This window comes from Gracilinanus agilis, chromosome 1 (genome assembly GCF_016433145.1).
Source record: "Gracilinanus agilis isolate LMUSP501 chromosome 1, AgileGrace, whole genome shotgun sequence".
NCBI lineage: Eukaryota > Metazoa > Chordata > Mammalia > Didelphimorphia > Didelphidae > Gracilinanus > Gracilinanus agilis.
In genome coordinates, this window is record NC_058130.1 from 396,687,755 (window position 1) to 396,711,544 (window position 23,790).

Below are 23,790 nucleotides of genomic sequence, written 5' to 3' on the forward strand. Positions count from 1 at the left end.
TCTTTCACTCTTTATTTCACACAACCGATAGAATACTTTGTTCTCAAGAAAGGGCTGCATTTTAGCTATAAGAGATTTCATCATTTTGTTCAAACTGTTTTTGGTCTTATACCTGTCATTGTATGTTCACCTTTTCCTGGGAAAGCAGCAGGAACTGGAGATCTCTGACTCCTACTAATGTTCTCTTCTATGATTCTGAAGACATAGTTACCCTTCAGTTCCTAAGAGCTCAGATTAATGGCCTGGAGCAGCAGATACCTTGTCCTGCAAAACCTCATTCTTTCACTTCATTTCTCTCTGACTCTCATTTGATGGTGTGGACTGAGCTCAACGAGGAAGAGGTACCCAGATACCTCACCTATGAGGTAGAATTTTCATTCATCATCACCTCATCTATTTCAAAGTCTAAACAAAATGAACATATTTCCCACATAAGATACACTTGTCCCCAACACACACAAAACACTTCAAAACCAATATTACAGAGTTTGTAAACAATTTATCCTTTGACTCTCAAAAAGAAACCAAAAAATGAGTTGAGATCTTATGTAGGATTTACTCCTCCAAATTGTGGGTTCTCTTTGCTTTGGTATTTCTTTTAGGTCTCCAGGAAAGAATGCTTTTTGTCATAGAGAAACCAGGTGCTACAGTCAATAGAGAGCTGTGTCTGGAGTCAGGAAGACCCTGGTTCAAACTGGGCCTTAGACACTTTCTATCTGTGTGAACCTAGGAAAGTCACTTAGCCTCTTCTTGTCTCAGGTTCCTCATTTGTAAAGTGGAGATGATGATAATAGTACCTACCTTAACAGGGTTATTTTGTGGATCAAAAATATTCACTGTAAAGCACTTAGTAGGACATCTCCATATAGTAATCAATACTTAAATGTTCACTGTTATTGTTATTGAGGGCAGATAGTGGTGCAATGGATAGCATGCCAGACTTGGAATGAAGCATCTTTCTGAATTTAACTCCGGCCTCAGATATTTACTAGTTATGTGACCCTGTGAAAGTTGCTTACCCTGTTTACTTCAGTTTCCTTATCTGGAAAAATAAAAAGCAAACTATTCCAGTAACTATTCAAAGAAAATCCAAGAATTGGGCTCATGAAGACTGGACATGATTGAAAAATGACTATACAACAACAATAAATCATCATTATTTTTATTATTATTATTAATTACTATTACTTTTTAATTAATTATCACTTTATTTAATTAATTAAATTAACTAATTACTATTAATCAGATATTACCAATTTTGTCTGATATAAATGAAAGTAAAGTAATGAGGATGCCAAAGGCTTGAAAAGTTTTCCTATGGGCGTGGGCAAACTTTATAGGCTCATAGGGTCAGGGAAAATTAGGTCTGGAAAGGATTTTAGTGAGCATTCAGCCTAATCTTCTCATTTGATAGAAAAGGAAACTGTGTTCCAGAAGGGTAGAGTGTCTTGCCCAAGGTCACACAACTAATTAGTGGCAGAGCTAAGTCCAGAATTAGATCACCTGACTCCCAATTCAGTGCTTTCTTCATTACACCAGTTTGCTTTAACAAGGCTTAGTTTATAAGATGTCATAGAATGAAATTAGTCATGATACACATATATATGTATATGTATACATATATATATCACAGGTTGGTTTCTTTACCCTATGCCCAGAATTAATGACTTAGAATGGAAAAACAATTCAGTTGTCCTCACTTCCCCTTGATACTCTGGCATTCTGATTCTCATACTGAGTTTAGATTCTAAGTAAGAGATAGCATTGCTATAGATCCTCTGAAGAAGTTTTCAATAAACATTTTTGAAAAAAACAATGTATATCATTTTACATAAATGCCAGGACTATTAAAATATAATTACAACTGTTTCCTGGAACCTCTAAGGTAAAAAATGCTGTTGTAAAGTGTCAAATACATAATTAGTTTCTTCAAGGTAGAAAAATACGTTAATATCCCTTGTTGTAAAAATAATGATATAATTTTTTAATGGTCACTATTTTGGCGCCCATACAAACAAAAATGAAAATGTGTATTCTCACTATATTATCTTCCCCCTTCAAAAGTGGCAATAGGAATATGACTACAATAGGATAACATAAAGAAAGATATGGAGAGTTCACCGGGACAGGTTGGAAAAATGCAACTTGTATTTCTGACAAATACACATACAATATTGATAACTGTTTTTTAGTAAAAAAATAGGAATAGTTACCTTGGAATTTTCCTTTCTAGTGTTCATTGAATCATTGCTCACATAATACCAAATAATCCCAAAGGACTGATTCTTTGTTGTCCTAGAATTTTAGATCTGGCTTAGATTTTTTATGGGTCATCTACTATAGCCCTCTTATTCTTCAAATAAGAAAAAGGAGGTTCATGAATTTACTAGTTGATGGTAGAGAAGGGCTATACCCTAGAAACCATTACTTCCAGTCTTGTGTTCTCATGATATAAAAAGGAAAGGGAAAGAAACAAAATGGTCCTTTTCTTGTTTGGGCAAAAAGTGCTATTTATATATGCTGTGTGAGTATAGGATAAAATGAATCTTTTTCAAATTTTATTGTGCAGTATCCATCTAGCATTAGTCTAAAAAGCCAAGGAACCTAAAAAGGTTCCATGTATCCCAGTTATAGACACAAATAAAATAAAATCATGAATTTAATTTAATTTTTTTTAAATTTGCACAAAAGTATGTACAAAAGACTTTTGGCCATAAATCAGTGCTTTCACCTAAATCTATTCTTTCAGCTGGGACTGTAATTATAAGACAATGAATACCATTCATATCTGACAATATACTCTACAGTTAAGTCCCAAAGTGTGAATAATGAATATATGAAGTGGTGGTATTTGAATCTGTGCTATTTAAATTCATAATTATATAAAATATGGTAATTGGTTCCAGCCTAATGGAAATATGTTTTCAATGTACATTAAGTGCCTCGGACACCTATAAAGCCTTTAACAAATATAAGATTATTTCATTTGCTATTTCCAATAACCTTGCCACATAACTGATAAGAATTCACACATATCACATTGTATAAAATATTTTCCTCAAAAAAACTTTTACAGTTTTATAGGTGAGGAAAGTGAAGACTAGCATGGTCAATGATTAGACCAGGACCACAAACCAAATTAATAACAAAGTCAGGAGCAGATGACAGGTCTCCTTCCAATACACTGTGTTCATTCCAGAGGAAATCATAATCATCAATTGCATAATTGTTAAATGTAAATATGGAAATACAATGTAGTACATACTTAAATAGTTCTCTAACATTTGCATTCAAATAATTGTGAGTTGTTGGATAACCCATTTTATAGATGAGGAAACAGAAAGTAATATGATTGGTCTGTATTTATTGACTCTAGATCAGGACTTTATTCCCCATATTTCAGGCCACCAACAGACAAACACATATACACCTCTTTGAAATTGCCATTAGTAAATTCATGTTCACATTCAGGCTCCAATAACTTATCTGGAATCATTTCTCTTTGTCTACTCATCTCTCTTCCTTCCTCTCTTCTCTTCTCCTTTCCTCTCTTGTTTCTCTTATTTCTCTTTTTTTCACAGCCTATTTCTCTCCCTCAATCCATGAAAAGACTGCTTTGGAACTCAGAATTGGGTCTACCATATATTTCTTATTTTTCAAAGTTCCCACTTAACTTCCCTGGACTTTAGTTTTTTCATTTGTCCATGGAGTAACTAAGTCTAGATTACTTCTAAAGAACTTTTCAGTTCTGAGTCTATCAAGTCTGGGGTTTAGCCATCATAGGTTGGTCCCCAAATGTAAATCTCATTCTCTTAGGATTGGCATAGGACCTGCAGCTTCCCCAGCCACCTAACCCAGACAAGAGCATCTTGGAGCTTCATAAAATCCACTTTCTATACATCTAGAATGGAATCAACTTCAAGGACCCTCCCTATGATTACTATGATGACTTCTACTTGCCGCACAAACCCCACCTTGTATACTCTGATTGTGAAATTAGATCCAAGGTCTAATTAGATGCCCCCTTCCTCTATTCACTCAGTAGTGTTTGACACTGATTCCTCATATATTCAGTCTTTCTCTATTTTACTGATTCAAAAACTGCTTCACATTATATCCTAAATATATCCAAGAACTAAAACATTCTGGATCCTATCAAAAGAGCCTTCTGAGGCTTTAAATAGTCAAGGGATATAACTGATAACTGTGGGCCATTGATTGACTATTCAGTCTTCTCAGGACAACTTACTTGCCTTCTCTTACCTCATCTTATCTCCCAGGGAGAGATAATTAATAAGTATTTTAAAATATATGTACTTTAATTAACAAATTAATATTCATATTACGACATGTCAGTATACTGACAGGAAATATGATCACCTAGGCATTTTTTGTTTTGTTTTGATTTATTTTAATTATATATTCTTTTTTTTGAGGGGGGAGAGCATCTGTGTTTTTCCTGTATTATATGAGAAAAAGTCTGTATTCCTTGGAGAATGTTTATATATTGGGGTATTTGGATATCAAAGACACTAAGAGTTAAGCAGTATGGGCTTTCATGTACTATATGGACTCTGGGCTTATAGTCACTCTAATCACCTACACAAGAAAGGACTATCAGGGATGACAGTTTAATTCTTCACTGAGCCTTTCCTTTTGTTTTTGTGCATGGATGTTCATAAAATATTTTGATTATATAACCAAACAACTCATAATAGAATCTTGAAGGAGTAATATTGGAGATTTAGGCACCTTGTACAACTACTTACTTGTATGACCATTTTTTTGTGTGTGCTAACCATTCCCATCATTCCAATATCTTGGTCAATAGCTAGAGGGATCTTTGGCCCCTGTCTCCCAATACTGGTTCCTGTTAGAAAATGTCCCCACACCTAAGAGTTAATCAGTCAGTTCTAGTTAAAATCTGCTGTTGAAACTCTCTCTGCTGTTGCGGCATTGTGATAAATGAATTTTCATCATCCTGACCACTTCTTTGCTCCAAGTCCTTTGGTCCCACAAGAATAGACTTTCTTGGCTCATCTTTAAGATCTCCCTTTGCTATTGGTTCTTATTCATTGATCCCATTGAATCATCATACCAGATGCCACAGTCAGTTCTTTGTCTGAAAAACTTAGCCTTCAGTGGTTCTGAACCTTCTAATGGAGTGGAATATACCTCACTGCAAATTAGGGCCACCACCCTGACTGCTTTCCTAGGAGAAAAGGAGACTGTGGTAGACAAAATGCTACACTATCTCTCACTGAATTATTGTCCAGTTGTCTACACCCTCTAACACTGTGTTTAAGCTGCATTAATTAACCATTCTGCCCCATCTTAGTTATATATCATTCATTTTAACTTCACTCCAAATTTGTATGATACTCTGAGAAGGTTAAACGAGATAACCTCCAAGGTCTCTTCTAGCTCTGATAGCTTATTATTTTGAGTTAGTAGACAATCTACCCCCCGCCCTAAAACTTCCCCCCAAAATACAACTTGATATCTATGAAACAATAACCTCCATTGAGTAAATGCTTTTGGCTTTTTCAGGCTCTAGATTTCATTTTCCTCTCTGACCTAGGAAATGAAAGCACTGTGGCAGGCTTAATAAAAAATGGTAACACTTGTATTACTGACATCATTAACCATCAGACAGCATTACTGCTATTCTGAAACTCATAGAGCTTTAGTAAATTGTCTGACAAGTTTGCTGCTTATCTGAAGTGAATGCTAAATGCACAAGGTTTCTTCTTGTTGATGTTAAGGATATTAGTTAAAGAGCTCTACAAACAATCTCAAGCATTATAAGTAAAGGCTTAAAGACATAATGGTTCCCATCAAAAGCCAGGGAATTTATAAAGTCATCATAATTCCTCCATAAATTCGATACTATATTTTAACTTATTTTCATTAACAAACAAATTGAAGTTTTGTGTTGCTTTTAGCAATATACTGACCCACCATGGTGATATGATTTATGATACTGGTCAAAGGAATGTTAAATGAACATAACCAAAATTGTTCCCCTTGCTCTTATAAAATGCCACATATATCATAATAACAACCAATATTTGGAATTTTAATACATACACAAAGACATATATTTACATAAAGATATATGTATATATACACATATAATGCATACATTATATATTTATTATATTATAGGACAGAGACAAATAGGAGATAGAGATGCAGAGACTTCTGAAAAATGGCCAAGTAGACAGCTTTTTCTTCCCTCTTTTTTCTTTCCTATCCTCTTCCCACATCCATACCCTAGGTTTTATCCCCTCCCTCACCCCTAACATAGGGGAAAATAATCATCTCCTAAAAACCTTAGTTTTTGGGAAACTGAATAATTGATATTGATTGAATAATTGATTCCCTTAAGGGGATTACAATCTAGTTGAATTTCTTGATATGGGAAGGAAATAACAAAACAGTACCTTGACCAAGAATAGATCGTGTCTGAATTCACTTTTCAAGTATAAATTCTGAATCATCAGGGCTAACATTATACAATAATGTAGGAAGAAGAGATGAGGCATAAATGTGTATATACACAAGCATATATATATATATACACACACACACACACACACACACACACACACACACATTTATGTATATAACTACTCTATCACAATCATATTGCAATGTTTCCTTGCCATGTAAAGGTGATCTTAAAGGCTATCTGAGAATAAGTTCTCCAAGGTGGAAAGGATTCAAAAATGAATCTGGTGATAGGATATATGTCCATCAAGTTCAGAGAGGTTTACAACCAGAAAACTAGTGATAAGGCAATGAATGATATTGATCAGAGCAGTTCACAAAGTCTACCTTCTCAAGCAAAAAGTTGTTGCATGCTGCAGAAATATAATCATTGATTTTCTGGGTACTGGAGAATAAAGGTTAAATAGCAATAAGTACAATTGTTTTAAAAAAGTAATCGTATAATAGATGCTTAATGACCAGATTATTATTTAGGTGAGAGTCTTGAGTTAAGACAAGGGGAATATACTTAGTGCAGACTAGAATTTTTATTAAGGAGGGATTTAAGCTTAGATTTTGTTTTGTAGATAGGAAGAGGCCAACCAGAAAACAGATACCATAACAATTTATTTTCCTAAAGGGTAAATATAATATAATCTCCCAATCTTTTTTGTCTCTATGTTCTGAGCGTTCAAAACATTGTTACTTTCATTCAAGAACTTTAGAAAATGTTATTCCTGACATAACTTTTGGTTAATTATGGCATAGTAGTATCAATCATTCTAATCATATTACCATGTTTAAACAAAGGCTGATTTTTAAGACCAATAGTTATTGACTCAATAGGTTGAGAATAGATCTGACATTATGAGTATATACAATTTCAGGATGCTTAAGTAAATGATCTTGGACTTTTAGACTTAATAGATTTAGACATTAAATCAAGACATTTGGGCTCTAATCTTAATTTTACCACTTAGTAATTGTGAGTGTGGTACAGAAGGAAAAGCACTGACTCTTGAATTAGAGGCCATGGTCCAGTTCATGTCTCTTGTGCTTATTAACTGTGTAGCCTTAAAAAAAAGTCATATTACATCCTTGGTCCTCAGATTCCTCATCTGTAAAACAAAAGAGTTGGCTCAAAAAGCCTCTGAGGCCTACTCTAGATTATTTTACCTCTTTGTATCTCAGTTTCATAAACTATAAAATCAGACAGTTCGATTACATAATCTCTAAGTTCTCTCATGTTTCTATATCTTAAGTTTCCTTTTACTGGAAACTACCAATCAGTTCCTTTTAGAGAAAATTCCAAATGATCAAAATTGTTAAGTACCACTTTATATCCATTAGATGTAAGGACTGTAGGAAATATTTACTTTGAAACTATAGCTGGGAATTATTTTCTTTAGATATTGAGTAGATGATTCTTATAGAGGCTGGCACATGTTAGGTGCTTGATGAGAGGCAGCTAGATAGCACAGTGGATAGAGTGTTACACCTGGAGTTGGGAAGATCTGGGTTCAAATCCAGCCTCAGAAACACATTTCCTAGCTTTGTAACTATGGGCAAGTTGCTTAAGACCAATTACTTAATCTTTGCTCTTCTGTCTTAGAATTGATGCTAAAACAGAAGGGAAAGGTAAGAAAAAAAAAAAAGAAAGACTTTTACATTTGGTAGACTAGACTCCATGAAGTCTAATTTTCCTTTTCTAAGGATATAACCAGGAATGGGTTGGAGCCAGCTGAAAGCAGCTCAGAAGAGACAATTGTTAAATTTTCGGTCTGACTATATGCACTTTGGAAATTAACAAACACAATTCACGACTTGATTTATTACTTTATTGGTTGTCTAGCCTTAAAAAAGTGATGAAGAATATATATTATTGAATTATATATGGGTGGGTGATTGTTTTTTTTTCTGGAGAGCTAGTTATTTCTTGGAGTTATTTACTGGAGAGTTAATTATTGGCTAGCCCACTACTGGGTTAGATAAAGAGAGCTAATATCCTCTTGTGAATAGGACCTAGAATGGGTAGCACCAAAAGAGGCCTCTACAATTCCTGGAAACTATTTGTTAGATTTATTGAAGATTTCAGGTAGATATGAAGAGGAACAAGATCGTATAGATTTATATTTTTACCAATGTTACCATGTTCCCTGTATATTTCTTAAAATTTTCTTTTTTGCCTTATAGTCATCAACATAAACCTCATCATACACTCATCACCTAGTAATAGAAAATAGTATTTCATAACACCACCTAATTTTAGAGCTAGAAAGGACTTTGTGGATCATTGATATTAACATTAATTTATTCAAATGGGGGAAAACTGACTTTCTCAAAGTCACTAATAGTAAGTTGAAAAGCTGAGATTGCAAATTGGTTCATCTGACTCCAAATCTCAAGTACTTTCCATTATTTTAGACCTCTATTTTTCTACCTTTCCATTTTATAAATGAGACAATTGAAGGTCAGAATAAGCAGTTATTTTAACATCATTATCCAGATAAATTTTGAATGATGAGTAGTACTCTTATTTTCCAAAGTTCTGAACTAGTGTTCTTTCCCTTCTATCACAATGTCTACTTTGTCTTTCTCAAAGTGCAAGCCTCTAATGCATCTCTGGGCTTCCACTATTTTAGGGACTTCTTTTATGATTTTTTCTTTTCTTTTTTCTATCCTTTTTCATTTTCTTTTATTTTTTACCTTTTAACAGTAGATAGGTATTAGAAAAGGAAAATGGGTACCTGGATATAGATGCATTCTTACTGGAGTATTCCTAAACAGAAACAAAAGCACTTTCAGGTGCTACGGTAAGAACTCTGCATTATTTTTATATTCCACTGTTTCATGTTAAATGCCTACCCCCATGAACCTCAACTCATAATTGTTCTTTTTACATCTCTGCGGGTTCTTAAAAATCCCTAGGAAGGCAAAATGCTCACAAATAGCCAGATCTCAGCACAGAAGCTTCAACTTCTCCCCACAGTTGGGCTATTAGCACTTCAATAGACACAAGAATACCTATGACATCCCAACTAATCCATTCCTTTTCCTCTCCTGAGGAGTGACTGATGATAGCACTGAATTAGTGTTAGCTTAGCCCTGTGAATATCCAGGTCTCTTCAGGATACTTTTCATCTCTGTTCTCTCTCTCTCCCTACCTCTTTAAAGAAATAATCCTTTCCTTTTCTGTACTCTAACAAAAGTAGGCAAATCTCACATCGGGTCACATTCTTTTTGGTTTGTAAACTTTATAGCCCTTGAATGATAGTCTTTGTCATAAAAGAAAAAGATAGAATAGCTCATAAGCCTCTAAACTGGGGAAGTACAAATTAGGATGACTACATTTGGAGTGGCTGAATAAGTAAGCAAAGATGAGGAAATCATCGATCTAAGGCCAAAATCGTAGCCCTAGCACTGTTTGGTAAAAAAGACTACAGTTCTTAAAGTACCCATTAAAGTTGCTAGTGTTGATTTTCAGGTGGGCACTGGGCTTTTCTACCTAAGGATTATCTCTGGCAAACATTGTTTTCAATTTGCAGATTTATGTGGTCGCAGGGAATGAAGTCTTTTGTGTATTATGTTTGTAGCCCTCACCTTTCCTAAATCTCTTGTAGAATGTAAACTCTTTAAAGGCAGAAGCTATTTGTCATCTTTGTCTTTATATCCTGAGCATCTATCACTGGGCTTTGTACACCTAAAGGGCTTGATAAATGATCACTGAACTGAATTGAGTAAGCAACAGTGAGGAGCAATATAAGATTTGACTCAAAGAATGGATACCATAGGTTGGAGGTGAGGTTGGAGCAATTCAACAGTTTTACTGCTCCCTTTTAAATTATATCTTCAAAGTGTGGCTTCATTATTTAGTTTGACTTAAATTCCTACAACACTAGACAACCCACAGCCCAAAGTACAAAAACACAATCCAGAGGCTAATTAAATTATCTTAGTATTATCTTTTCCTTTCAGTGTTCTCTATTTGCATGAAAATAGAAAGGTAAGATTAAGAAGAATTTTGAGATGGGGACAAATGGTCTGAACCTAGGATTTCATCTATTTTGTAAAAGCTTCCCAATGCAGATCAGAACTTTCTCAGTAATTTATGGTCTTAGAGAGTTATTTGAAGACCCCAGAAATTAAATGTCTTGTCCAGGGTCCTACAATCAGTATATGGCAGGGAAAAGACCTGAACCCTGGTGTTCCTAACTGTACTCCCATCTCCACTAAACCAGGATTCTTACATTTCCTTAAATGCCAAGGTTAATAGTGATGTTAATAATATTAAGGGAAGTAGTTGATGGCTGGCTCTAAGTCTTGTCTTAGTCTTATATTGGGAATCAGAAATTTAAAACTAGTCTAAATATCAAATCTCCCAGAAGAGGAAGAAGTGTATATTACAAATCAGGAACCCATTTTTCCCTAGAAAATAGGCTCCAAACCTGATGCCAGGTGTTTATATGTTTGTAATAGACATCGCATGTGTATATGGATACCTGAAAGTATATATATCACATATATGATAGATACACATTCAAGCATATAATTTTCAAAACCATTTTGTACAAATATTCATTTGATTCTCAAAATCCCCCAGCATTTAAGAGAAAATGAAATGGAGTGCATAAATACAGTTAAGTTATCTTCTCTGGTCAAGCAGTCATGTCTAGATGATGCAAACATACTTACTGCTATTGCATCCATCAAAAGAGATGTGTTAAAAAAGGGATGATCAGCTAAGTTAATTGATGGAGCCTACCTGTTGTCACCTTCTCTGGAAAAGAAGACGGTGAAAGTCTGAACATTTCCTCTTGTTTCCGCAGGTGGACGCCAGCTGAGACGAACAAAGCGACTGGAAACCAAGACAGGGACCACATCTCGGGGAGCAGAGGGGAGAACACTGGAACTTGGGATAGCTAAAGGGGAAGGAGAGGAGTCAGTCAGAGGGGTTGATGGAACAGATGCACTTTTAAGGGTGGGATTCGTGGCAGTAGGTAGAGCTAATAAGTGAGACAATGCAGGGCCAAAGACATGGAACATGAACATGAATGAAAATGAAAAAGAGGAAAAAACAAAGTACTAATAATAAAACAATGTCACAGATGTATTTATAGCCTAATTCAAAAACTATCATCCACTGGAAGCAAAAATAATCTCAGCTCCCTTAATTTTTGGCACCCCATAAGGACCAATAATCCTAAAATTATATATATATATATATCAAGATGACCAAATAAAAGTCCCCAAAAAACTTCTATTAAAACAGTCCCAATCACTAAATGTTTATAGAGTATTCCTATTGTAGGAAGATTATATGATTATAGTCACTGAAATTTCAGTAGAAATGATACTAGAGGATATTGAATCTAGTGCTCTTTATTATAATTATCAGTATCAATAATTAAAATAATAGTTTGCCCATATGTTGACTTTATGTAAACAAACATTTTATCCTTATAACAATTCTCTGAAGTTAATGCTATTATTACCTTTGTTCTCTAGATACAAAGATTAAGGGATACACACAGGTTTGCAGGCTTTTAGAAAATGCCTAAAGTGATGCCTGAACTCAAGTCTTCCTCTATTATTCTCTAATTCTCTCTACTAAATGACTTCTTTCATAAACATACAGTGTTTTACTAATATTTTCCCATTTGTTCCTCACAATAATCCTGTGAAATGAATTGTTCATTATCTCCATTTTACAGAAAAATAAACTGAATTGAGAAGAAAATAAATGACTGACCCAAAGTCACATAGTTTCCTACTTTCCATAGTTTATGTTTTTTTTATTTTATTTTACCCAATTACATATAGATATAATCCATAATAATTTTTATCTGACATTTTATGATCCACGTTCTCTCCCCTTCTTTTCCTCCTCCTTCCCTGAAACAGCCAGTATTATGCTATAGGTTTCCATACAATATGTATTTGTCATATTGGGAAAAAAATACATATTGCTTATATAAGGGGAAAAAAACCCTCATGAAGGAAATAAATTGAAAAGTGTTATATTTCAGTCTACATTCAGACTCTATCAGTTCCATCTATAGCAATGGATAGTCTTTTCATCATGAGTCCCTAGGAAATGTCCTGGATTCTTGCATTGTTGATAAAATTTAAGTCATTCACAGTTGATCATTGTATTTTATTGCTGTTACTACTTACAATGTTCTCCTGATTCTACTCACTTTACTTTACATCATTTCATATGATTTTTCCAATTTATTTTTGTGTGAGAAATACACATATATCCATTAAAATCTTTATTTGCTTGACAATATGTAATATATATTTCTGAAAAGCTATATCTTATGCAAGATGATAAATTTTAGAAAGATCATATAAACCTAGACTGGATGATAATGACTATTCCACAAACGAGGCTATGATTAATTACAAAGTCACATGGTTTCAAAAGACAAGATCTAGAAGGAAACCCATTTTCAACATTTCAGTAGGGAAAATATCTCTTAGTAAAATGGAGGCGTTGATAATTATAAAACCTCACTAAAACTTAGTTATCCGGAGTGCTGAAATATTAAGTGACTTGCCAAGGTCATACAACCAATTTGTGTTAAAGGCAGAACCTATATTCATGCCTGCCAAGCTTAGAGTTCAATTCTCTATGACTCCATACTACCTCTCATTTTATGGATGCACAAAATCCAAGATCAGAAAAGTGAACCAACTTTCCCATAGACATACATAGAAAGCAAATAGTTTCTGTTGGAACAAAAATCCAGATGTCCAGAGGTCTTTCCACTGCTTCATGTTGGATGAGTTAAAAAATCTATAGGGTATGATTGCCATCCTTACATACTTTAAAGATATTAATGTAGTATTGCCTGTCAAGTTGCTTTGCTTGGTTTTATAGACCAAAACAGGAATTAATAAGTAGTTACCTGATAACAGATTTATGTGAATAATGTATTCTTGCTGGATATAAGCAAAAACTTCATAAGGATTAAAGGTGTCTGGAAATGTAATGAGTTGTCTAGGGAAGTAGTGAGCTCTCTGGTATAGGAGACGTTCAAGCAAAGGTTAGGCAAACATTTGTCACAGATATCAGGGAGTCAAAACATTCTTCATGAAGGGGTTGGTCTAATTAACCTTTGATATCACTTCCAACTCTAAAATGATAATACCCTAAGCCTGACTAATCTTGTCTTCAAAACTTTAGCACCCATAAATTTTCAGAGACCCTTTTTGAATTGTTTAATTCATTTGATTGGCATAACTTAGTTTCTAAGAATCAAATATATTTAAGCCTAGAAACCTTAGGGATTATCTATCCCAACACCCTCTCTTGATACAAAACTAATACTCTAAGAGTTTAAATGGTTCAAAGCCTCACATCTAATTAGTCACAGACTTGAGCCTAGAACTAGCACCTCATAATGCTTGGTTCAAAGTTTTCCCACTGTACCACACAGCCTTTCTATTGAGCTATCTGCAATGAAAATTATCCTTTCAACTATTTGATTAATGCTATTTGCTTGAAGTTTAAAATTTAACCACAGAAATGGAATTTTTTAAGGGTGGAATAACTGGGCTTATGCTGTCAATATTATGAAAAAGTTGTCAGAAGCTTTCTTGCCCCAGCCACTGACATCCAATAGAAAAGTAGAGATAGATTCTTATAGGACAAACGTTAATATAATTTGAGCTGAAATGGACAAAATTGTGATTTTGGTGTTTCTTTTTACTCAGCACATTTTCCTATTTTCACAAACCTCCATCTGTCACAGTTTTCCCTATATACTTTCAATATCTCCACTTGCCCCTACCACATACATAAAAAAGCTTTTTGTCATCCATACCTGTCCTTTGATGGTAGGGAAAACTACAGGCATGAAAACATTCATATCTACTTCCCATTTGCCCCAATTATACTCACATCCTGTTTTTGTGTCTGTGGCTTTTCCTTTGGCACTCTTTTTCCTACTCAGATGTTAGTGGGAACTCAAAAGCATGTCAGTCCAGTATTTAAATGTGTGAGGGTTTAGAAATCATAGCTACCAAAATGCTAGTATTGCTTTGTGGGAATCAATCCTGTTCTCTGGAGGTTTCTAGTGATTGAATTGCCAAATCCAATGGCCTTTTCTTAATCTCCAGCTTACTTTATCTTTCAGCTGATGACGTGTTCCGAAATATATTCCTCCCTTGGCCTCTATGACATTGCTTTTTCCTGATTCTCCCTGTATTCTTTCTGACTATTTCTTCTAAATCTTCTTACTGGACCATTAGCCAGGTCCTGGCTGCTAAATATGTCTGGTCTCCCCAAAACTCTTCCCTGTACCCAATTATTTTTTTCTCTGTAAACTTTCCTTTGGCAAAGTTATCAACTCCCATAGCTTCAATTATCTTTTAAAATTCAGATTATTCACACATATATGTGTGTATATGTACATGTGTGCACATGTACATATACACACAGCTCTAATCTGTCTTCTGAACCTTAATACCAAATGTCAAATACTTGTTATAGCTTTCTACCTATTAGAATCTCAAACTCATATCTAAAATATAAAGCATTGGATTCACCCACCTCCCCACAAAAAACACTGCATTTTTCTCTTTCTATTGAAGGTATGACCTTATTTTCAGTTACTCATTTCTACAATCTTAGAGTCAACTCTGAATTTTTCTTCTTCTGACATCAGCATCTTTATCCCCATATGTGGTATTGGACAGAGGGTAAGATTTTCAGTCAGAAGAAATAATGACAACAAATAACTAGGTTTTACCCAGCACTTCATATATTTTATTCATTTTATTCTGATAACAACTATGGGAGGTTGGTGTTATTATTATCCTTATTTTACAGTTGAAGAAACTGAGCCAGACAGGGATTAAGTGATTTACTAAGGACCACACAGGTAGAAAGTATTCAAAATTAGGTATAAATTCAGGTCTTCTCAGTTCTTGCTCCAGCATCTTTTCCACTGTGCCACCTAGCTATTTCTTGGTTTAATTGTGATTAATGCATTCACAAGCACTTCCCACTTGATACTATTTTGAAACATATCTGGATTGTGGGACACTTGGTTTCTCTCTTAAAAATATTTCCCAAGCACAGAATGTGTATAGGTGGTTGAAACCTCTGTCAGTCAGATAATCTCATCTGCCAGTGCTTGGTCATCACAGCTCCCAAAATACTCCACAGAGATAGAAACTAGGAGCCAAGGACTGTAACTTCTCAGGCACGCTACATAATTAGGGGTCACTTGTCGCTACCTTATTAGGACTAACTATGGATTTACTAAACAGAATCAGTACTAGGATGATAACTTCCTTTCTCACTGTTATAAGTAAGATTAGATTAGCTGGTTATTAGGTATTGATTATGTATTGATTAGGAAGTACCTAGCAGGAAGGAGCTGGAGCTGGGAATTCCAGGTTGGAATGAAGGAGGAGGAAGTCTGTCTGTGCCCTGTGTGTGGACTCCATTAGTGGTGGGCAAATCTGTTGCCAGCCTGGGAGACCTCAGAGAAAAGGACACCCTGCTTCCTGTTTTCCCCTGGGATCCTGTGTGCTGTGGCATCTAGTAAAGGACAAGATCTACAGAGCCAAGAGAAGAGGTGTAGTTTGAGTTCTGGCGGACAGTGCTTCAAGCAAAACTCTTACTACTTGGTTCCTGAGACAACTTTAGCTCCTGGCATCCAGAGATCATCAGTGGATTGCAGTGAGAATCCCAAAGCCACAAAAGCCTTAGCTGTACTCAAGCCTGGCAGGTTCCAGGTTTGATACAGAAACCCAGAGACTCCATTTATAGCTCCTTGGGCCCTGTTAGTTTAGATCACTTAGATAAGAGTAGAATAAGTCCTCCCATTGCCCTGTGGTTTTATCCCTTAGATTTTAAGTATAGAAATCCTTTCCCATCTTTTAGTTTAACATAATTAAAGCTGTTAAGTCCCTTTTACCTTGTTAGCCTGTTACTATACTCTGGTCTAGTGGAAGCTGGGTGACAGTTAAGATCAACTGCCATTCCTGTGGAAATCCAGTAAACACTGGTCTCTTCACCCTGGTCCAGTCTCTCATAAATCCTAGAGTGTGTTTCCACAAAACACTTAGTTTATTGTAATATCCCTGGTGACCCCATTACCTTACTTATATTTTCCTACATCACACATAAGCCCTAAATTTTAATATCTGTTTTTAAGTAAATATTCTAAGTTGCTGTCACACCTTGTTATACTTCTTTAATTCAATTAATACATGACATTTAATCACAGACACACACACACACACACAATATGGAAATTGTCCTTTATTCATTATAAAATGAAACAAACAAAATCTGCTCTTATCTTTCCCAAATAAACAAATTTCAGCTCTCCCGCCCACACTCTGAATCCTCCCTATCTCTTTTTTGAAGTGTCCTTTTAAAATAGCCATATTGGGAATCTATGAAAAATTAATCCTTGCTAAATTGTCAGTGCATTAATATATTAGATGTCTGAAAAGGGAATTCCTGGATGTCCTGTGTCTTCACACTATTCCTTAAAGGTGGTAATTTCAACATATTTGTTGTGGAGAATGTTTTGTATTGGGGTATCTTTGAACAGTGTTTCAAATTAGTCAATGACATGGAAGGCCATCCCTGAAGCTGGGTGCTATAATCTACCATCTCCTTTTGGCTGACTATTTATAATATTGACTAGAAGTAGGCTATGATACCACAATTCATCCATAAAAGTCACTGGTTACCATATGGCAAAATCCAGCCTTAACAATTTTTTTTAAATTTGAAACTTCTAAATATTAAAATGTACTAATTCTAGACGATCAAGTAATTAAATCCAATGTGTGTGTGTGTGTGTGTGTGTGTGTGTGTATATATATATATATATATATATATAGAGAGAGAGAGAGAGAGAGAGAGAGAGAGAGAAAGAGAGAGAGAGAGAGTTTATAAAATGTGTATCTAACTAAAAAGAATAACAAGTTAAAGTTAAAGGAAATAGTTCTGATTAAAATAACTAATAGGCTTGTTCAAAAGGGCATTTACAAAAGACTATAATAAGTATGGACTTAGGGAAATATACTAAAGGTTATTAAGACTTTAAAAAATAGTTTGAAGTGGTTCAGTGGAATACAATTTAGTTTTCCAATAACAATTCCCATTTGTAGAATCCAGAGCAGCTCTGTTCCACCATGAGCATCCTCTCTGACCAAGATTAAAATATTGCCACAAAATGAATACAGGAGTAAAAGAACCAAAAAGGAGACAGAGCGAAACAACTCTCAAGAAAAGAAAACCCCAAAAGGTAGGCAGAGACCATCTAGGGCACTGGGGTGAGAGGAGAGCAGAGCCAGCAAGAGGCTGTAGCAAGGAGGGAAGAGCAAGCCAGGAGCAAGCCACAACCCCTCCACTCCACATCTACTCTCCCCGGTTCAGAACCAAAGGCCAAGCCAAAATCCACATCCTGAGATCCTGCCTGGGCAAACAGTGGTCCAAGCCAACCCACACCTCTTGAAATTTCCAACCTGTGGAGAAGTTTGGAGTCCCAACTGGGGTAATCTGGGCGGAAGGAGGCTGATCTGGGTAGATCAAGAGCAAAGCCAGGAATCCTAATCTGGGTTTAGAATAAGGACATAGTACACAGTTTGGAGTAGCTGATAGTATTAAGTACTGATATTTTTGCCTAAAGCTCAAGATGAAGTTCTAAGACCGGGCACTCAAGGGTGTGCCTGATTGGATCAAGTATACAGTGAGCCTAAATTTGAGCCTACAGCTGGGGGTAGAATTTAATCTGTCCCTGACCTTATCATGTTCTGAGTGAGATCAAAAGCTTTCATCAAAGCCTGAGGCAAGTCTTTAAGCTATCTGCATCTCAACAGACAATTGAATCAGCAGGGGGAGGAGACTCTCAGAACTCTTAGCCTTCTGATGATCACATCATCCCCCCAAGTCTCCCTATAATTAGATATGAAAAATAAGCAAACAACACAACCTAACTCTAAAGAATTTTTATGGAGACAAAGAGCAAGGTACAGACACAGAAGGGGACAACAAAAACAAAGTAAATGCATGCAAAGTCCAAAAGCAAAATATGGCTTGGACACAGATTCTGGAAGAGCTCAAAAAAGACTTCAAAAACCAATTAAGAGAGGCAGAGGCAAAGTGGGAAAGAGAAATGAAAGTGATACAAGAAGAAACTGACCAATTGAAAAAGGAGAACCAAAAGCTGACAGAGGAAAATTAGGTTAAAAAAAATTCTCATTTGTAGTAGAATATAAGCTTATCAAGGGCAGGGGCTCTTTAAATTTTAATAACAGGACTTTTATTCATAATTCCTAGTACACAGTATTTTCAAATAGTATGAAATTAATATGTGATTATTGAATTATATCTCTAACTTGGATTACCCTTCAGTAAAACAATTTGGTTTCTGAATTCATTGAAGATCTTCTCTAAATGAGTGATTGTCCCATAGACAAGGAGGCTACACTTGTTGATATCTTCTAGTTATCCTGTTATGCTCCTCTTGACTCAAGTAGCACCACTAAATCACAGTAAAGAATCAGTCAGAGAAGATTTACATTTTTTAATAGTTGTTTCATAAAAGGAAAAGGGACTAGTTTTTAAGAGCACATGGTCTCTTTTAATTTTATATAGGGGGATTAATTCTGTGCTTATTAACCCTCCATGCTTCTGCCCAGTAACAACTTGTTTTAAAAGTACTCAATAAGGAACCAATCACTGTTTTCTTTCTTTGCCCCTGGAGTCCTAATCGCATGTCTGAGCTTAATCTCACTGGCCCATTACAGTTGTCATGGTTACAATTTCTTTATCTGTTGTCATGGAGAAGACTCTCTGTTACCTTTATAACATATATTTTCTTACCTAAATTGTTCCATTAGAGCAAAGTCCAGAAAAAGAAGTTGATATTTGGTTTGATGCAAGTAAAGAGCAGAGGTTATTTTTTCAGACTTTAAAAATCATATTTAAGACCTTAAGAAACCCGTGAATGTCTTACCAATAATTAAAAGAGAGTATTTGGTTATTGGTGTTCTTTTTTAATAAAGATTATGAAAGATTTTCCCCAAGGGTTTTTTTTAAACCATGCAGTGTTTATGGACATTAATTTACTCTAAGCTCATTAACAGTGCATGACCTGTGCTACCTGAGCAGGGAACTAAGGATGATATGATATGTTCATAAAAATGCAAAAATATTTAATTTGCATTAAACATTAGATCAACCACTGAGCTTATTTCCCTGTCCCAATTCAAATTCTCGTTCCCTGGGCTGCTAACTAAAGCAATATGCATACTACTATGAAACAACTGGACTATTTTCATTAGCTCTGTCTCCTTGTTCCTTTAAAGATAAGAGAAGAAAATGAAAAGAAATCATTAGTGAGAATGATGGGAACATTTTAATTTTCTAAGAGTATAGTACCTGCAAAGATGTTTCTCTGTTCCCTTCAACATCAAACTACAGCAGTTTATTGTCCATAAGCAAGCTGTTAGAGTAGACTTGCTTGCAAATAAAATCCAACTCTTAGTTTAAAGCTACTAAAATTCACTAGAGAAGCTTAAGGGGCATAATATAGCTGTCAAAGTCATATATTTTTTAAATTGCTTGATTTAAAATGGTTGAAAGTTTCCAGGATTAATATTTCCCTGAAACCACATATCACTTTCCACAATTAAGGAATCTTTGCTTACAAATCAGTGTATTATGAGTTATCAAAAATGGAATATTTTTGAATTATTAATTTAAATCTCTGAATCTTAATTACCTTTCACTTAAAAACCCCCTCATATTCTGATTTAGAAACAATATCAAGTATCAGTTCCATAGCAGAAGAGCAGTAAGGCCTGGGCAATGGGAGTTAAGTGACTTGCCCAGGGTCACAGAGGTAGGAAGTGTTTGGGGTCAGATTTGAAACCAAGACCTCCTGTCTCTAGACTTGACTCTCCATTCACTGTGCAAACCTAGTTTCCCCCCCATCTTTCACTTTTAATTTTAAAAAGCAGTAGATGTTAATAAAGTCTATACTATTCATTTTAACTATGCAATATTCTAATTTAGTTCATCATCAAGTATTTTATGAGCTCATACTGCATGTACATATCTTTGCTAAGTACTACTTGGGCTGTATACTGTGACTACTGAGGTTCTTTCCAACTCTGAAAGTTGTAAGATGTATATGTACAAATACATACATAAGCATAAGCATATATAATCCATAAGTACATATATACATAGAGAGATCATCTTCTCTGCAATTTGTAGTCTTAAAGCACTTCTTAGAACACTGTGACTAGGCAAGTCACAGTGCCCAAAGGGGAAATATATATGTATAATTTTATCATATGATATATATATAATATTAATATAATAATACATGATATAATAGTGTAGTATATAATAACATAGTATAGTTTAATAATATATAATAGTATTATGTATATGTATGCATATATAATAATGTAATATATGTACATATAATAGATAAATATCTGTGACATATTCACAAATATACAAATTATATATGTATATAAATACACAAACTGAATACATATCATGTAAGATTAAAATTAAATATCCAAATACTCCAAGTATTATTTTTATAAGATGTATTAATATTAATAACAAAGTAAAGGGAAGTAAAGTGAGAAAGAGAAAGAGCATTTTTCCAGCCTGGTAGCAGGAAAAAAAGACCCCCAAGAGTGTGATTATAGAAACTTTAAAATCCCAGGTCAAAATGTAGGTGAGTACCCAGAGGAGAAGAATTCTGGGAAATACTAAAGAAATTCTGGGGAATGCATTCCTGGGGTACAAAATTCCAACAATACAATAGTTTGTATATTTGTATATATATATATGTATGCAAGTATATATAAACGTGAGCATACATACATACACATGAGTGTCATCTAATACCTTAAAGAATAGCATATATGAGACAGCTAGGGATCATAGTGGGTGAAGGACCAGGCATGGAGTCAGGAAAACTTGGGTTCAATCTGCCCTCAGATATTTCCTAGCTGTTTGACCCTGAGTAAGTCACTTCACCCAAATTGCCTAGCCCATACACCATTTCTGCCTCTGTATTGATTCTTAGACAGAAAGTAAGAGTTAAAAAATAAAAAGAGTAACATAATCACTGGCCAATACATAATATACAGAAGCAAGCTCCAAATTAAGAATACTTTGGTTCCAAAAGTTTTTTTTCACAAGTCATTAATGATGAATTGTGTATATTTTGCCATAGGAATTATATTTTCCAAAATGGCTTGGAAATTCCCAGCAACAATGCATAGACGGTACTCAGGACAAACCAACTTTTAAAACATTTTTTCTACAATTAGATATGTAATAAATTCCAGTCCCTTATCATGATAACCCTATAAAGAACCTAATTCTATCCCTTGCATGGAGGATTCTCTTTCCTCATTTTCTGGTCTAGTTCTGTTGATCACAGAGAGTCAGAAAGAACATGGTTAGGAAATTGGCACAGATTTCCGGAGTAGGGAGAAGAATGTTGGTCACATGGGGAGAACTCCCGTGGGTTTTAGGGGACCAAGTGATAGGAGATGGGAGAGGCTGGTGAGCTAGTCCATGAACTTTTGCCATTGGGTTTGACACTGAAGATACAAGTTCTCAGGCAAGAAAGGGAAAATAAAGAAACCTTTTGCAGCTGCATATGGTGGAGAAAAGTAAAAGTAAACAGAAACTACAGGGAGAATTCAGCAACATAGGAAAAAACACTCATTTAAAAGAAGACATGGAGTGGGGAAGGAGAGGAAAAAAGATGTCTCCTCATTTAGGTAGTGATTCTTAAGCAAATGTTTATAAATAGGGAAATACGCATTTAAAGCTGACCTTTTTGTAGAACCTTAAAACTCAGCACTATGGATCACTTAAGGGTTAGATAGATTTTATATCTCTACTACTCCAGAAATCTAGCCACTATTTATAACACTCATTTTAAGTGGAAAAAATATACCACTCTCTACATTTCCAAATAATTTTCTTAAAAAATACAAAATTGCATGGTTTTAATTACAAGAACTATATCATTTTTAAAAGTGATGTGATCAATAAAGATTAAAATGATTTGGATAGGATTTACAAAGAATGTACGAGTTCTAAGGTCATAGATTTTAGAGGTAGAAAAGATAACTTAGTACAACTTCTTCTTTCCATTTTGTCAGGGGAAAAAACAAAGTTAAAGAGGTTGAATGACTTTCTCAAGATCACTCACCATTAGAATATGTGAAGGAATATATAGAAAAGATACAGAGAGTCAATTTTCTTCCTACTTAATCATATCCTTCAAATCTCAAAGAGAAGAATTAAGGCCATCATGGCATATGACTTAGTTTCTACATATAGACCCTTTTCTAGGATAAGATACTTATTCCTGGTACTTCCCATAAAAATTCATTTTGCTGTCACTTTAATATACATACTACATTGAACATATATTTCACATGTATATTAGCCACAAAATGAGGGTTCACAAATATATATAACTCTTACATATTTCCCCAAGATATGAAATTCTCCACATTTAACATAAACACCCTATAATTCATCCTATTTTATTCCACCAGGCTGATTTGTATGGAGAAAGTCAGGCATGGATTATTTCTGAAAAACCCCTGTTTATGGTAGGATGTTCTCATGACAATAACTTAGAAAAGTGCATGAAAGTGGTATTTAAGTCAGTGGGGACAAATTCATGTTTTCTGTAAATATTCCCCAACTCCTTTTTAGTAAATGAAGCCTCAGGAACAGAATCTTTTTTCTGGAATATTAAGCTGAATTGGAAGTTGTTATTCTTCTGTCAAAGAAAGGCAAAGTATTCGAATAGAAAGCCTATATAATTTTATTTCAGTATCTTAGGTCTTATGCTTTGGAGTTCCCTCCATAGTTATAAATACTAAGTAAAAAATCATTGATAATTATTTTAATTGACTTATATTTAATTGGAAGAATTTACATAAGAAAGTCATTTCCAAAATTTCTAAGAGTAAAAATAATGTGCTTGTAAATCTTTACCCCTAGAGATACAGCTGACTTCCCTTAAAGAGATTATTTCTTTGGTTTTTATTTTTATTTTCTCTTTCTCAAAAGAAATGCCACAGAAAATATATCACCAAAGCAAACTGCTCTTGTCATATTTTGCAATAACTTTTTCTTCTAAAATTACTGAATGGTTCTTCTTATATTTCTGTTCTCTTTTAACCAAATTCAGTTAAACAAAAAGTAATATATGAATGCTTCATGGGACTAAAGATGGTATAAAAAAGTAAACAAGACCTGGT

The 23,790-nt window shown here is 34.6% G+C and overlaps 1 protein-coding gene across 1 annotated transcript in view; it reads right to left on the reverse strand.

The window, feature by feature from the left end:
• The window catches only part of DCC (DCC netrin 1 receptor), a 941,371-nt gene that overhangs the window by 434,171 nt on the left and 483,410 nt on the right, over window positions 1-23,790 (reverse strand). Inside the window, 1 exon segment of the mRNA XM_044681552.1 lies at window positions 11,255-11,411. Coding sequence (XP_044537487.1) covers window positions 11,255-11,411 — 157 coding nt within the window.